Source organism: Leguminivora glycinivorella, chromosome Z (assembly GCF_023078275.1).
Source record: "Leguminivora glycinivorella isolate SPB_JAAS2020 chromosome Z, LegGlyc_1.1, whole genome shotgun sequence".
NCBI classification, from domain to species: Eukaryota; Metazoa; Arthropoda; class Insecta; order Lepidoptera; family Tortricidae; genus Leguminivora; species Leguminivora glycinivorella.
This window is the reverse complement of record NC_062998.1, coordinates 52,960,537-52,978,536: the sequence shown is the minus strand read 5'-3', so window position 1 is coordinate 52,978,536 and position 18,000 is coordinate 52,960,537. Positions and strand designations below refer to the sequence as shown.

Genomic DNA, 18,000 nt, shown 5'->3' with positions numbered 1-18,000 from the left:
ATATTTCTGATTTCTGATCATGGTCGTATCAAATTCATAACAAATTGTAAAAAATCAGAGTCGACTCGCAGGAAACATAAAAGAACCGTTATTTTTAAATCAAAACCTGAACGTGTAATCGTTCACAAAACAGAGATAAACACAAATTTTACGATCGAAGGGCGAAAAAAAGTAAACAACATGAAAAATAGATAAAAGGACGCAAAATTATAGGCTTTGAATGGATTATAAGCCTTTTTGCTGCTGAAATAGTTTAGTATTGAAGGCCGGTAGTGGGATGAAGGATGACATCATGGTGGTAAAACGTTTTAACAGTCTTTATTGAGCACTAATTATAATAATTAACTGATGCACTTGAATTTTTATATTCTGTAGCAAAGACATACAAAATATAATAATAAAATAAATTATGGCGTAGGGATGTGACGACCCCATCGCCCATTGGTTTTACCAGTGCAATCAGTCAACGCAGGGCAGCTTGTGGCGAGCTGTTGGGGAACTAGGGTGTGCAAACCGGTTAACCGGTTAACCGAAAAACCGGTTAACCGAGATTTTTTGGCCTCTGTTAAAAACCGGTTTTTATAGTCTCTAACCGGTTAATAACCGAAACCGTATTTATTTCTCAAAATTTGGAAAATTAGGCATTAAAAGGTTCAAAAATACGAATTTATTTAATGTTTTGTAATAATAAAGATTTATTCATTACTTTTCATTGACAACATTATTATCTGTAATGATTTTATTTTAAAAATTAGTCCCGAGTCTACTCAATTATACATTTTATACAATACAGTAGAGTCCGGTTAGTATATTACGACTCCGCATAGACCTAACGTCCAACCTCTTACAACGACATAAGCACAGGTATTTATTTGGTTTTCGTACGTGATAGTATGAAAGTAGGTACATCCGTTTATTACGACTCCGATTTTAACGACCAGCCGCTTTTTACGACACATTTTACACAGAATCCGTTCGTCAAGTCCGGTTGCAACGACGAGCGATAACGTTTTTAGTTTTACTAGTAAATTGAGGAAACAAAGCTACTTCCACCCGAGCACGGCCCCCTGTATTGCCTACAACAAGTAGCAAGATTACATTGTGGCCATGTAACTTTTTGAAGTATTGCTTTTAAATAAAACTATGGAAACGGATTAAATCGCGTATAACGCACGACGCAATCGCGTATTTACGCGATTTAATCCGTTTCCATAGTTTTATTTCATGAGTAACTATCGCGGTAACCGAAGACAATATTATATTGCTTTTAAAATTTTAACAATTTGTTCGCCTCGGGACTAATCTTATAAGCTAAATAGAGCCCAATTTGTATTTTTCGATTGCGTGTAATTTAGCTTTACTTACAAATGATGAGCAAGCACGCATACAAAAAAGGACTTTTTTAACTAAACAAGTCACAATAAAATAAGGTATTAATACTATGATAATAATACCCTGTAAATAAACCTATTGATTGAAATGTTTTAGTATTAGAGATGTAGATATTACTTTTAATTAAAAGAAATGAAATTCGTTTTGTACGACATCCGGTTAGTACGACGTAATATCAGCGGTCCCTTGAGCGTCGTTGTAACCGAAGTCTACCGTATATTTCAAACCATATTTTTTAAAAGAAAGGTAAAATGGAGATCTTGGTTTTCTTACATCAATTGCTTGTATTACTAGGGGCTCTGGGAGCTGTAGACATGCCTAGAAAACGCAAAACTGACGAATCACATTCAAACCACACAAGCCTATTTTAGTAATATCCGCATTTACCAAATTTCCAAAAACTGGAATTAACTGGATAAAAATGATGTTCATCGTGCAAGTAATACCTGCTACGATATCATCAACATCAGAATTCTTAAAGGTAATGGTAATTATTGCGTAGTACGGCCATTTACTAAAAATCCTCAAAACCGGTTAATAACCGGTTAACCGGTTTTGAAGGAAAAGTCTCGGTTATTAACCGGTTTTTTAAGTTAACCGGTTTTTGCATACCCTAGGCCTCTACGCGTTGGCTTCGGCCCCGCGCACGCCTCCCAAAGGTCCGGAACACCATTGTTCCGTGATGGGAAAGACATACAAATAAATAAATATTGGGGACACCTTACACAGATCAACTTAGCCACAAACTAAGCAAAGCTTGTACTATGGGTGATAAGCGACGATATACATCCTTTATAGATAAATACATACTTATATACATAGAAAACATCCATGACTCAGGAACAAATATCTGTGCTCATCACACAAATAAATGCCTTTACCGAGATTCGAACCCGGGACCGCGTCGTAGCAGGCAGGGGCGTAATCCAGTCGTCAGATGGCGCTAATATTAATATTTGACAATTTTAATGGCCCAAATTGTCAAAACTGAGGTTCGAAAGTTTTACTCCTGTGTCGAGAGATGGCAGTCTGATATGCACTGCGACTAGTACAGTCAACCAATTGGAACCCTAGGCCATTAGTAGAGTAGAACTATGTCATAGTGACTTTATAAATCAGATTGTAAGAAATCTCTTACTGCTTGTCATTTTGACATGGTTGTAGATGTAGAGTGGCCTAAGTTTCAATTGGTTGACTGAACTTTTACTTCGACAGTAATTCTCTATTTACTCTATCCTCTTTACTTCTACTTATCCCTTTCAACTATTTAATAGATGTAGTGCGTAAAACTTGTTCCTTGTAGTTTTCCGGAAGGTATACTCTTGGGTCGACGCGTTCGTTTTTCGTCACGTTCCTAAATTGGTCCCATTCTTCTTTCGTCAGCCATTCTTTATTCGTCACGATCGTTGACGGTCTTTCTCAACTACAGTCGTTTTCGTTGTTCATCTTTATCTTAATTCGTCTCGTTCTGCACTCGTCATAATCTTCTTTCGGCATGTTCGCTGTTAAATCTGTTTTTCGTGTTTTTTCGTAGTTTTTGGTCGGTTCCAACTTCAAATATGACCAAATACGAAATGACGAAAAACGATTGAGTCGAAATAAGAAAATGGCCAACAACTCGTTATGGTCAACGACGATATTGACTGCAGACTAAGTTGACGAATGAAGAATGGCTGACGAAAGCAGAATCGTACAAATTTAGAAACGTGACGAAAAACGAACGAGACGACCCAAGAGTATACCTTTCGGAAACGTTCGTATTTGTCATGCTAGTTCCGACAGTGTCAGTACATGTTGTACTGAGACTGACTGAAATAGCATGTCACATTCGTACTTTTCCGTAAAAATAAGAAGGAAAAGCTTTTCGCACTACGTCTGTACTTCTAACGTAGTCTTTTAAGACTATTTTTTTAACCGACTTCAAAAAAGGAGGAGGTTCTCAGTTCGACTGAATGTTTTTTTTTTTGCGTATACTCATCCTTTACTTCCTTACGAATTAGTTAATGGATTTACAAATTCTTTATTTACATGAACATATTTACATTATTATATAAATAACTAAGACTAAACTTAAAAGCTAGCTAATGTCTAAAATAGGCCCTTGAGGCATTGTACCAAGGATACTGGCGACATTTCCTCGCTGTATCGCAATGCTGATACGTTGTGCGAGGAAGTCGCCAGCTCTTCGGTCACCAGTTACCTCAACCAGACGCTTCGCGATCTCTGTGAACAACTTGTATATACTTGCCAAGACTATTAGGCTTGGCATTTTTATTTTAGTTTAAATAGGTAGTCGTTTGACCACGATCACACCTGATGGTAAGTGATGATGCGGTCTACGGTGGAGCACGCTTACCTATGAGATACATATTTACTCTTGCTTTAAAGAGACCAGGGGCCCGTTTCTCGAAAGGTACAAGCCTTGTATTACAAGTGCGCGAACTGTCAAATCGTATGGGTTGTCATGGAAACACACTTGTAATACAAGGCTTGTACCTTTCGAGAAACGGGCCACTGGATTGTAGGTATGCGGAAACACCGACTCAGGCAGGGCATTCCATTCCTTGACGGTTTTTTATGACATGACAGAAAAAATAGACACGCTAACATATAACAGCTATATCACGACAATCATTCACATCTCAAATCGGTCCCTTCACAGTAACTACCTAACCATAAACCATTACAACCAGTGACTTCATAAACGCAGTTAAAATCTCAGAAATAGCAGCCCTAAAATAGCCCACGTTGCATGAGGCCATTCACATCTACTTACCAACTTGCTAATGCACCCGATAAACACAAGCCTTGCAAGCGTTAGCTTTATTAGTAAGTAATTTAAGTCTAGTTTTGATTGATGTTTGTTTTTAAACTACACGTGTTTACTTTGCATTCGGAACTACTTACAAATTTAGAAATGCAGTCGATTCTTAAGTGTACTGCGAAGTGTAAGCTTTATTATTAAACAATTAAAGTCTACTTTCGGCTAACACGGGTTTTTAAACTGTATATGTTAATTTGTTGAGAGAGTTCCTAGATACGCTTAGGGTTGGGACTATTTTGTTTTTTGTTATCGATTGTCTTTTATTTTTGTAGATAATACTGATAAGGTAATCTTTTAAAATAAATAAAGGCTTTTCAAAATTAGTCGTTTACAAGCATAGAGGAATAAGTAAGGGAAGAGTTGTAACTACATACATCAGTAAATGCGGGTTATTTGTATAGGCATAGTTAAGTGACATCTAGCGACAATCACGCGCCAAATAGCGAGAATTATCAGTACCACTACTCGATACTAGGTGGCAACTGTGTCTCGTCTGCTAAAAATTTAACATTAGAACAGTTTACAACTTATATTACAAGCAGAAGGGATTGAAAACAGAATACTGATGAATACTATTGTAATATTAGCTAAAAACTGGTGAGCATTAGACTTTTCGTTCGTCGCGACATCTATTGACAAGTAGCAGTACTGATAATTTACGCTAGTTGACGCGTGATTGACGCTAGATGTCACTTAACTATGCCTATACAAAAACTCGCATTTACTGATGTATGGAGTTACAACTCTTCCCTTACTTATTCCTCTATGGTTACAATTAGATCATTAAGTAATTAAGAGCGAATATTGAAACTATATGAAATTCGCCATGCTCCTGTTAATGTCAGCCGGCCGAGAGAATAGCTTTTAGTAGTTGGACAAGACACATCGGATATCTTATACTTTTAAACGAGCAATTCTTGTATATTTATTTATTTATTTATATATACCGACGATCTCGGAAACCGCTCTAACGATTTCGCTGAAATTTGTTATGCGGGGGTTTTCGGGGGTGAAAAATCGATCTAGCGTAGCCTTAGATCCCGGAAAACGCGAATTTTTGAGTTTTCATGAGATTTTCTTTCGCGTTAGTAAACATAAAATATGGTCGTTAATTTCGCCGCGCGCGCATCGATTCCGCTTAGCTCAGTCGTACGAGGTCGGTCTAATGTACGCAGATAGATCGTAGGTGTCAGGGTTTCGAATCCCGGCCAGAAATTAAGTTTTTGTTTTTTGTCTTTTTTTTTTGTTTTTGTATTTATAAGAGTTTTTTTTTTATCTAAAGACGTGATAATTATATTAAAATAGAACCGAGCGAAGCTCGGTCGCCCAGATATTATAGTATTTTATGCAACTGGTGGTTAAAAGAGGTCAAAAAAGGTGAGTGGCGTGGGTAACAATTTGAGGCGAAGCCGAAAATTGTTAATAAAGACGCCACGAGCATTTTTTGACTCAGTTAAACACCGTTGCATACAATACTTTTTCTACGACCAAGCACTTATTTTGAAAGAAAATTATAAATCAACAAATACCTACTTTCAGTTATCTTAGTTATCTAGTGGACCGCCTACCATTTTGAATATGCAGTTTGAGTGCAAACATGAAAATAAAACTGTCTATGGTATGGTTCTTTGAAGCCTGGCCACTAAGACGAATCGAGCCGAGTTGAATCGAGTTCTCATAAATTTGAATGCGATTCGACGCGTCGCCAATGAACGCAGCAGAAAACGAAGGAGTCTCGACTCTGCGAATTGGTTTGTTAAGTTGGTAGCAATGTATTTACTGAACTGTAACAGCTTTATCGTGCTACTTCTACTAAATGTTTTCAGGGTATAGACTAGATAGACTTGTCCTGATGTTGGCGTTTATGTAGGGTTTTTAAGTTCTATGCACGACCTTGTAACTCACGAATAACAGTACGGGAGTAGAAAAAGTAAGTTATAGGTGAAAACTTAAGAAAGTCATCTGTTGTATGTGTGAGTGACGTGTTCGAATAGGCGTTTGTTTTGTTTGTGTTACTAATTTTAAATATGTGTTCTCTTTTCGAACACGTCACTCACACATACAACAGGCCCCGTAGCCGAATGGCATTTCTCCGACGCCAAACGAAAGCGATACGCCGCTGGCTCTGTCGCGCCAATACGCAACCGCGATAGAGATAGATATCTACTAGCGCTTCGTTTCGTGAGCGATTGTGCCATTCGGCTAGCCACCCAGGTGACCGTTTTAAGTTTTTCACCTTTATTTATTTATTTATTTAAACTTTATTGCACAAAATATACAAAAATGTACAAATGGCGGACTTAATGCCAAAAGGCATTCTCTACCAGTCAACCATAGGGCCAAACAGAGATTCAATACAAATGGTGCAGTGAGAAAACAAAAAGGTGATTTACTAAGAAGAAAAGCAAACTATATATATACATATACAGCATATACTACACATACTTTTACATAAATAGATATTTACAATAAATATTTAATAGCTATATACCCAACATATCTATACCGTTGTATTTTTAACCCCCGACGCAAAAACGAAGGGGTCTGTCTGTCTGTGTGTGTCTGTCTGTGGCATCGTAGCTCCCGAACGGATGAACCGATTTAGATTTAGTTTTCTTTGTCTGAAAGCTGAGTTAGTCGGGAGTGTTCTTAGCCATGTTTCATGAAAATCGGTCTACTATGTCGCGGTCGGGGGTTTTTTCAAAATTTTAATTTTGTGGTTAGGTTATTAATTCGCAACAAACTTATAGCTATTTATCTACTTAAACAAAACTGAGTGCCATAAAAGTGTGAAAGAGATTTTTTCAGAACAAATGGTGCTTTTTTTACGTACTAGTGCGAGAAGTGGTTCATTATATACATACATACATACATACAATCACGCCTGTATCCCATAAAGGGGTAGGCAGAGCACATGAAACTACTAAAGCTTCAGGGCCACTCTTGGCAAATAAGGGGTTAAAAGAAAACGAAACTGTGGCATTGCAGTGACAGGTTGCCAGCCTCTCGCCTACACCACAATTTAATCCATATCCCATAGTCGCCTTCATTATATGCCAGGTCGAAACTTCGGATGGCCATCTGTACTGAAAAACGTCGTACGATACTCGTGCGAAAAGGAAATTCGTAACTCGTGTCGATTTAAAACACTCCCTTCGGTCGTGTTTTAATTTATCGCCACTCATTTCGAACTTCCTTTTTTACGCACTTGTATCGTAGGTAAATATCGTTGTACTATTTTAGAACAAATGGTGCTTTTTTTACGCACAAGTGTGAGAAGTGGTTCATGAATTTCCTGTCAGGTCGAAACTTCGGAGTGCCATCTGCGGGCCGATTTTTGAGTCTCACGCGTTCGAATTCAGAAAATTGTCACTGAAAATACATAATAGGCAAGTCACCGTTTTCAACCGGTATTTTAGTGACAAAATCCCGTATGCGTGATTCAAAAATCGCTCTCCTGTACTGAAAAACGTCATACTTGGTAACTCGTGACGATTTAAGACACTCCCTTCGGTCGTGTTTTAATTTATCGCCACTCGTTTCGAACTCCCTCTTTTTCGCACTTGTATCGCAATGTAGTATTTTATCAGTCAAATCTCAGAAGTCCTATAAAACACGTTATATAAATAAATCTAAAAATCCGATTATGTAGAACTTTAGGGTATTCCCCTCATAGTAATATGATCTTAATAGTAAGACTGTATCGTTAAGTATGAGGACAACTTTGAGTAGCCGTATTTATTTGCTATTATATTTTTTTCTTAAAACAAGACATAGGCTTAATAAGGCACATAATAAGGTTTACATTTTGTCCTAGAAACTCGACGTAAAGCAAGTGGTTTAGACAGTATTGACTTAATCCTCCCGAGTAACAATTACGATTCCGGACAAATGCTACTAAAAAATTCACAAAGTGCGTAAAAAACGATACGATTGCGAAAAAAAATTGTACTGTGTGAACCTCAACGACATATGATCCACAAAGCAGAATATCTGGACATAGTCTAGCCATAGTTATTTTTAAGAAATAAAGTTCAGGATCTGTGTATGGCGGCCATTTAGAGAATGTGGCATGGTGCTTCCTCTAACTCCGACTTTGATGTCGAATTTAACTATCATACACTGTTTATATCGATTTGGTTTAGGCACTGTTCAAACACCGTGAATGTCAATTAGACTTTGGCCTATGGCTAATTTTTTTATCTGTTTCTCTCATCCTGCTTGCATCAAAAATTTACGACAATCTGGAACGTTGCTCAAAATAGCGTTTTTTTTTAATTATATAAATTCACCGCATTTATTCTGCAAGTACCCAATTGAAAAACCATGAAGAGGACTCTTAAAGAATATATTTTGGCAGCATATTAACCTTTGTTTGTTGAAATCGTGCAAACAGTCATTGAAATATTCTCAAATTAAGCCAGATAGGGGTTGTCCGAAATTTATTTGCTAGACCTTAATGAAAGTACCATAAAGTCTCTAAAATAAAATAAAAATTAGACCTTCTTATATCAAATAGTGCTTACCAATACCTTCAGATCATACTCTCGGAACATAATAATATAAAATTATGCACATGTCAACATTTAGACGAGGTTTGTTTTGTCCTTATACTTATCGATACAGTCCTTAGCATTGACTCAGAATTATGCCATCGTATATGCTGACCAAAGACATATGTAACTCCGTATAGACGGATAAAGTCTAAGAAAAAACGTACCTCAAAGCCATAGAGAAAAAGGTCCGGTCAGTACGGTGGCCTACACGGGCTACATGGCGTTACACCTTTGGGGAACGCTCGGCGAGATGGCGCTAATATTAATATTTGACATTTTAACACATATGAAGCTAAGAATATGGGCCAAATAGTCAAAACTGAGGTTCAAAAGTTTTAAGCTTGTGTCGAGAGATGGCAGTCTATGCACTGTGATTACACATTTTACTTTGACAGTAACGCCGATGCTTGCGTGGGCGACGGTCGCGCGATGGTCGCGCGACGGCGATGCGACGCATACGAAATCAAACCTTATCGATATGGAAGTATGAGACGCGACGGCGACGGTCGCGCGACCGTCGCCCACGCAACACACGGCGTAACTCTCTATAATTCTCGATCCTCTTTGATGCTGAGTAAGAATTATGTTATCGTATTGCAAAGTATTATGTTTCTTGAAGGAATTTCTTTACTAGTATCTATGGCTTGTATGTAACCACTAGTTTTTTCCGCGGCTTCGCTCGCGTTAGAAAGAGACAAAAAGTAGCCTATGTCACTCTCCATCCCTTCATCGGGCAAAAGCTAGTCCTATTTATAATCCTTGGTTATGTTAATCAAAGCTTCAGGCGGCATTTTCGAAATCCCAGAGAATTCTTCCCCACGGACCCTTGACTAACGGAAAGCCACATATAATTACTGAAACAAAATCGCCATTATACTAAAGCAGGATGCTGATAGCGATAGCCGCTTCCCCGGCGATACGCGGAGGAACGACCGCCAGATAACCTATGAACTACTAAAACGGTTTGTAACGATATTTGGTCATTCATAGACAAGTTTACATTCATATTCTTTATACCAAAGAGGATCGAGTATTATAAATAAAAAAAAAAAAAAAAAATTTAAAAAGCTTTATTTGTTCCACACATACTTAAAACATAAATGAGAAATAATTTACAATAAGAGAAAAAAAAATTAACTTAAAATAAATATGTGGGCCCCTTTCGGGTAAAAGCCTCCCCCAAGGAATTCCACTCCTCTCTGTCTTGAGCTGTCTCTGTCCATTTTGGACCTGCCGTTGCCACTAATTCGTCCGATCATCTCCCACGTGGACGGCCTCTGCCTCTTGAGCCCAGTGGCCCAGGCCACTTTACAGTTCGTATGGTCCATCTATCGTCACTGTATCTGGCAACGTGTCCTGCCCATTTCCACGAGTATTATAGGGAGTTACTATCAAAGTAAAATGTGTAATCACAGTGCGTAGACTGCCATCTCTCGACACAGGCTTATAACTTTTGAACCTCAGTTTTGACAATTTTTAGCTAGATATGTGCAAAGACGATCGAGTTTTAAAGAGAGTTAGTGCGTTTGCACATTATCCGATCCGATATCGGACGTCGGACCGATATCTCATACATTACAGGCGCCATCTTGGTTTTTTCTATCACAGTGCATAGATTGCCATCTCTCGACACAGGCTTAAAACTTTAGAACCTCAGTTTTGACAATTTGGCGCATATTCTTAGCTTGATATGTGTTAAAATGTCAAATATTAATATTAGCGCCATCTAGCCGAGCGTCCCCCAAAGGTGTAACCCTATCTAGGCCACCGTACCATTTTCTTTATAGTTCTGAGGTACGTTTTTTTCCTAGAGTTTATCTTTCTATACGGAGTTACATATGTCATTGTTTATACGTTTTGTGACTATGGCTCATTTTGAGCGCGAACTCGTTATTTTAGTTGTATCAAGAATGAGCGAGTATCATCATCCTCTCAATCTGAGATGGAAGAAGCCTATGTCACTCTCCATCCCTTCAACTATCTCCACTTAAAAAATCACGTCAATTCGTCATTCCCGTGAACGGACAAACAAACAGACACACACACTTTCCCATTTATAATATTAGTTTGGATATACCCCATGTATATATTAGCCTATTTTCATAGTTTTTGAGTTACAAATATGTGATTTTTTTTCGAAAAAAAAAATGTAAAAAAGCTGTTAAAGCTCACCAGTTTTTTTTTAACAAATACATTTCTTCACTCAAGAATTTCTCAAAGAAGAAAATTTCAAAAATTCGTAACTAGAAAACTACTAAAAATCGGCCAATATACATGAGGTACATTCTAGTAACCCATGATATGAGGAATCAAAAAAAAAATTGGCATAAGAGTTGGACCACACACATATTAAATTTGGCCAAAATGTTTGTCCATAGTGTAGTGGATAAAAAAAAACTGTTTCGTTTGTCACTCAGGTCACTGTCCCAAATAAGATAAGAAATTAACGACTGAGATTTGAATGAATGGTACAGTAAGCATCAGGGGGGCGATTTTTGAATCTCGCATATGGGATTCTGTCACTAAAATACCGGTTGAAAACGGACTTGCTTATTATTTTCAGTGACAATTTTCTGAATTCGAACGCGTGAGACTCAAAAATCGGCCCCTTTGTAACGACATTCAAGAAGCCAAATAAAGGCAACAATCTCTCCTCTCTTTCTCTTTATTCTATCTCATAAATACATCGATCTAAACTACCTAGATGCACCATCATGGCTTAGAATGTGTCCGCAGCAAATTGTGCTTGAAAATGTTCTAAGCACAATTGGGCGGTCAGTAGCGCTTCATCCGCCGTGTCGGCAACATGCCTAAGTGCTCCGTAAAAAAGTGCAAAAATAACACCTTATATACGTTAAAAAAGGACGACGTATCGTATTTCCGGTAAGTAATTGTTAATAATTTTATAATGTTATGCATTTGTGGCCAAAATGGCTTCCTAACTTACTAAAAACATTTATTTTCTAGAATAATTAAAGTAAATTCCTTGATTTGGTCTTACGCAGTTTGTCTCTTTCTCTCGCGCTATACTAGTAATGAGCGGACGGCGACAAAAGATGGATGAAGTGGAACATAGTTAAAAATGGAATGATGGAGTCGCTAATTTATATTTTTTGTAAAAGAAGCCTATTTCATATTATTAGTGTATGTATTTATTTATTATTATGGACCAATAAGTCTGAAATAAATGATTTCAATTCAATAATATTAATACATATCTTATAAATTACTTTAATTATAAAAAGAAACAACCCGGGAATAGCAAATTCGTTTTTAAGTAATAAAAAAGGTTTTTATTCCAGATTCCCAAAACAAGACGTTGAAAGGGAAAAATGGCGCAAGATTATAGCTGAGGAGCGGAGAGAAGATTTACCCACACAAAGCTTTGAAAGAAATTACGTAGAATAATAAATTAATGTCATCATTCAATTCTTCTTTGTTTTAATAGCTACATAATTCATATTCTCCAAGTGCACCATCCCTCACACACACCACATACAATCCCTCAACTGTTTACCTTCACATAATCGCTACACATACACTCACTACACGCACACACACACATATGTTATATATATTAGACGACCGGTCTGGCTCAGTCGGTAGTGACCCTGCCTGCTAAGCCGCGGTCCTGGGTTCGAATCCCGGTAAGGGCATTTATTTGTGTGATGAGCACAGATATTTGTTCCTGAGTCATGGATGTATCCTATGTATATAAGTATGTATTTATCTATTTAAGTATGTATATCGTCGTTTAGTACCCATAGTACAAGCTTTGCTTAGTTTGGGGCTAAGTTGATCTGTGTAAGGTGTCCCCAATATCTATTTATTTATTTATAAACATACATACACACACACACACACACACACACACACACACACACACACACACACACACACACACACACACACACACATACATATATATATATATATATATATATATATATATATATTTAAACAGTTTTTCGCAAAAATACCGCAAATTTCCTCATTCTCGCCTTTCATCTCATAGCGCGACTCCCATGATGCCTCTGTCCATCCTCGTTCCCAATTTAAAAATGGCGTTTAGATTGTTGCAGCGCGAACGAAATTAAACTTAATGTTGGTTGCAATAAGACGTAGATTTGTTTAAAAATATGCACACCTGCGATCTGCGGTCATAAAATTTTATGGCTGTCGCGATGATCACATTCATTAATGTCATAACCGCCAATTGCTTGCATTTGAAATTGAACTCTAAGTACTAAGAAATAACGTTGTTTTTGTAAAAAAATTAAAGTAGTTTTTACTACATTGCGAAGTTTTCGTTTGTCAACTAGACGCACACATTTGCAACTAAGCGATCGGACACTTTTGAGTGTCGAATTTGTAGGCGATAGCCTCCTAAGGCCCAAGGTCCTTCCTATAGTAATAATTAAGTTGGTCATTCAGACCCAGCTTCTTCAACGACTGTATAGTCATAGCGTACCACGGTCCTACCAGTAGGACTTATTATAAAAGCCATCATTTTGATTTCAAATTGCGCACCAATCTAAACTGACGTATACGATTTTCTAGAGGGGTATTTTAGTTTGAATGTGAACACACTTATAAGCTTGAAAAATAAAAACAAAATGTCAAACTGACAAGTTACAGACGGCGACATGGGTATTCCGTGAAGGAGAGGTTAGTAAATCCAATTTTATTTATGTAATCTTGAGTAATTTTTTACTAATTTTTAAATTATCTTCTTTTTTATAACTTATTTTACGGAGTTAAGTAATAATTTCATTGATTTTGCTTATATTTTACGGAATACGGGATGTAAAAATATTAAGTCCTATGAGTAGTACCTCGGGTTTATACAACTACATATAATTTAATAATAATGTTTGTGGTGGTTGCAAAAACTGACACATATTGCTTTTATTGTTGTAGGATTAAATGACAGAGAAACATAATTCGCTCTTAGGGAATCAGAAATAGAAACTGAAGATGAAGAAACAGACTTTTGCGACATAAAACTCATAGAAACAAATTTTGTACAAACAAGATCCTGGTATGATTTCTCTAGTTCCTACGTCGATATTTCTCTGTCAGAACTAATTCCAAAGCCTATCCACGGCAGGACCCGATATTTCGCCATGCAGCTTCTGCAGGACGTCGTCAAGGAGCGCCTACAAGAGGACGATCTCACGCTCGCAGTGGAGTAACGTTCGTCCAAGAAGAGCGTAAAATCTTAATTTTTGGGTCTAGTAAACCACTAAAGACTGATTAAAAGTGATTTTAGTGCATTACATTATTTAAATAAGACTATTATTTTATTGTATTCATTCAATAAAACTAAAAAAGAAACAAATCTTAAGTGAGTTTTTTTAATTTCGTAATATAAATTACGTTTTTTTATAAGCCCATGGTCCTTCCTGTAGGACTTTTTTAATTAAAATCAGATTATCCTAAAAGGCATCATAAACTGATAATAAATATGCCCCAAAGCTGTTGGTGGCATACAAGTACAATAACATTAAAAAAATGTGTTCCTAATGTTTGGGCCTGAACGAGTATAAAACAATAGTACTACTGGTAGTACCGTGGTTCGCAATGACTAGGGGCCGAATTTCGCCTTGGGCCTTAGGAGGATAGTGTATCTAGGAAAGTTTAAATCGATGCTTAAATATGCATACAGTGAATCATAAAACACGATCAAAAACTTAAAATTACTTCGAAAAACGTTGTTTTTTTCTTGATTTAACGTTGTGGTTTTTATGGGGCATTATAATCTCACTATTCTCATTGATAGATGTAAAAAAAAAACTTTAATTTTTTTTTTTTAGAAAAAACAAATATTAAAACTCATTTTAAGTCAGCTTTATGAACAACATTTATTTTTTATGTGAAATGTCAAGATACGTAGAAAAAAATTAAAAAAGAAAATTTTATTGTCGAAATTTTTTCTTTCTTTTGGCCTCAGAAATGCATGGTGAAAATTGTTAGGTTTCTGCATGTTACACTGTGTATAAACGTACAACCTTAAAATATGTAGAGTCAATTGACTCTACCCATGTTTACAGGCAAGCCGATTCACACTTACAAATTCATCTCATTTTGATATTATTATCATTCGCTCTTGCGTCTCTCTCTTACCTACTTACTTATCTATTGGTGCGAGGGAGATAGACTGTGTAGTAGTTGTCTGTCGAGACTCGGATTTATAATTATATATACAGGGTGAACCATAAAAACATACAAAAATTTAATGTAACAAAGTAACCTAATAAAACAACTTGTTAAAAGAAAATAATGTATTTTGTCTCTTAAAGATTATAAAAATACGAAATATAATCAAAGACGCAGTTTCAAGTTATTTTTAATCGATAACTTCATACATATTATATTAATACTAATATTATAAATGGGAAAGTGTGTGTGTCTGTTTGTTTGTCCGTCCTTCACGGCAAAACGGATTGACGAATTGTCATGATTTTTTAAGTGAAGATAGTTGAAGGGATGGAGTGTGACATAGGCTACTTTTTGTCTCTTTCTAACGCGTGCGAAGCCGCGGGCAAAAGCTAGTTATATAACATAAACTTCGTATGAAAAGTCACCATGTCTCTTCTAACGATCCCAATTATTTTACTTTTAAGGCCAGCTTTGGGTCTGACTATCCACATATTATGGTCACACAAAATCTACACGCTACGGCCCAGCCACGACATTGGTCTAAGCGCGACAGCGGTGAGCGGCGGCCATACATAGGAGCGAGACACAGCGATGGGACTTTTTATTCGCACCGCTGCCGCTCACCGCTGTCGCGCTTAGACCAATGTCGTGGCTGAGCCTTAATGACTAATGGGTACCTACAGATGTAGCGAGAATAGAGTTTCCTTCGTATTTTTCCGGGAACGTTCGTATTTGTCATGCTAGTTCAGTCAATGTCAGTACATCTTGTACTGAGACTGACTGAAATAGCATGACACGTTCGTATGTTTCCGTAACAATACGAAGGCAAATCTTTTCGCACTACATCTGTACCTATGTTATAGATAAACAAAAGCTAACTACAGTAACTTATATAAGTTAACCTAAAGTTCTGAATGATTCACGGTTAGTTTCTCTACTATTATAATCATATAATATAACTATCAGGACTTACAATAACTTAAAATCATTTTTGGCACAAGCTTTTATCGCCGACTGTACCTTTCTTTCAACCTCCGAGACGTTTCTAAAAACCCCTTACTCGATGGGGATACGACGTTTCATGACAGAGTTCCTATGACCACCTTTCTGCTCCATCATCAGATCAGCTCCATGATACCATAATATTGCATTGCCGCGTGATTTACATATGTGTGCAAAATTTCAGCTCAATCGGAAACCGGGAAGTGGGTCAAATTTAGCTTCTACGTTTTGACGCACACTAACATACTAACAAGGCAAGTTGAATAAAAGCTTGTTTTAAAAAGTAATCACGGTTTATATCCCTGTCAATAAAAACTACAACATTGTCACAAATAGTAAACATTTATTGTATACTATTAAATTGTGAGAGCTTAGCTGAGTTTAGACCTGCAAGTTATAGCCGCATGTTTTGAGACGCAACTACAAGTAAGAGTGAGTGGCAAATATCTGCATCTCTTTCTTGCATATACTTCTGTTCCAAAACGTGCAGCAGGAACTTGTTCGCCTAAGCCTGGCAAGGTACGCAACTTACAAAACTCAACTAACCTGAAGTTACCAATCAAAACAAACCCTGTATTATATGTATGCGGATAACGCGCCAAATATATGTATACACGACAGTATCGCTCACACTGTAAAGTCGTGGATAGATAATATTGGCACTACTTCCGCATCTATATTTATCAAATCAAAATACTAAATACAAGCAAAGTTTCAATAATGTATACACGACCCTACCGCATGAGCAATGAAGACGCGTATACATATTATTGGCACACAATAGTTTGAATACAGAAATCGCTCGGCAATCTCGCATAGCAAAGTTGTCTCACCTGCGGCGTTCCGTCGAAGTCGTAACAGGAAGCTAGTTTGCTGTTGCCAGGGTGCTGCGTGTGGTATAGGTCTTGCGCGAGGGCTAGCGACAGGAGGCACAGGAACAGGTACGGTGGCATCGTGCGCGCGGGCCGGCGGACGGTCGGGCACTGAGGGCGGGTGGGTGTCGGGCAAAGAGTTGCACCGGAGAGTGGCCGCGCGGGCTGTGCCTCTGTGAGGACTTGAAAAGGCAGCTTTTTGATCTGAAAGAAATTAAAAATAAATATTGCAGGATTTCTTACACAGGTAGACTGAGTCAGCGTAAGCTCAAGGCTTGTGTTGTGGGTGAAAACCGGAACGAACGAAAAACGGAACTATGGGAGTAAAACTTTAAGAAAACCTTAGAGCTGACATAAATCCATACTAATATTATAAATGGGAAAGTGTGTGTCTGTTTGTTTGTCCGTCTTTCACGCCAAAACAGAGTGACGAATTGACATTATTTTTTAGGTGGAGATAGTTGAAAGGATGGAGAGGGACATAGGCTACTTTTTGTCTCTTTGTAACGCGACGCGAGCGAAGCCGAGGGCAAAAGCTAGTTTAAAATAAAACCGAGATTATTATTTTCAGATCAGTGTTAAATTTGATTTTATAGCTGAATCCAAGATTTCTAACACAAGGATATTAATATTTTCATGGCTGTAAGTACTCTAAAATACTAAAATGTCCACTTAGCAAGTTTTGCTCTCATAGTTCCGATCACTGGTGAAAATCCATGACTCCATGCAAGTAAGTATTGTGTAGAAAGAACACTGTCAAATGCTTTGATGAAAAATAATCTAGTAGAGACCTTATATAACAAAAAGCATTATTGGCAAAAGCTGAATTATAATATACAAAATTACATATACTCATTTTATACATTAGAAAACATCCATGACTCAGGAACAAATAAAATGCAAGTAGAACACTGTCAAATGCTTTGATGAAAAATATCTAGAGGTAGTAGAGACCTTACCTGATTTTTTTTAAGAAAGAAAATTTAACTTTTATAACAAAAAGCATGCAATAGTTGGTAATTTCTATGACAATCATTTATCAGCAACTAGCCTTTTAACTGCATATTTTGAACTTTAAACTAAATGGAACATAGCTTATTGGCAAAAGCTCAATAAACAGTAGCATAGGTCAATAAACAGTATGTTTAGTATGAATTTTCTGAGATGGTTTTTTGGCTTTTGCCGTAATCTG

General features: G+C 37.1%; 1 protein-coding gene across 1 annotated transcript in view; it reads right to left on the bottom strand.

Moving 5' to 3' along the window:
• LOC125240670 (laminin subunit gamma-1) overlaps positions 1–17,008 on the bottom strand; it is a 69,770-nt gene extending 52,762 nt beyond the window's left edge. The window contains 1 exon segment of the mRNA XM_048148677.1: positions 16,770–17,008. Within this exon segment, the coding sequence (XP_048004634.1) occupies positions 16,770–16,889 (120 nt within the window). The 5' untranslated portion in view covers positions 16,890–17,008.
• Positions 17,009–18,000: the final 992 nt, after the last annotated feature.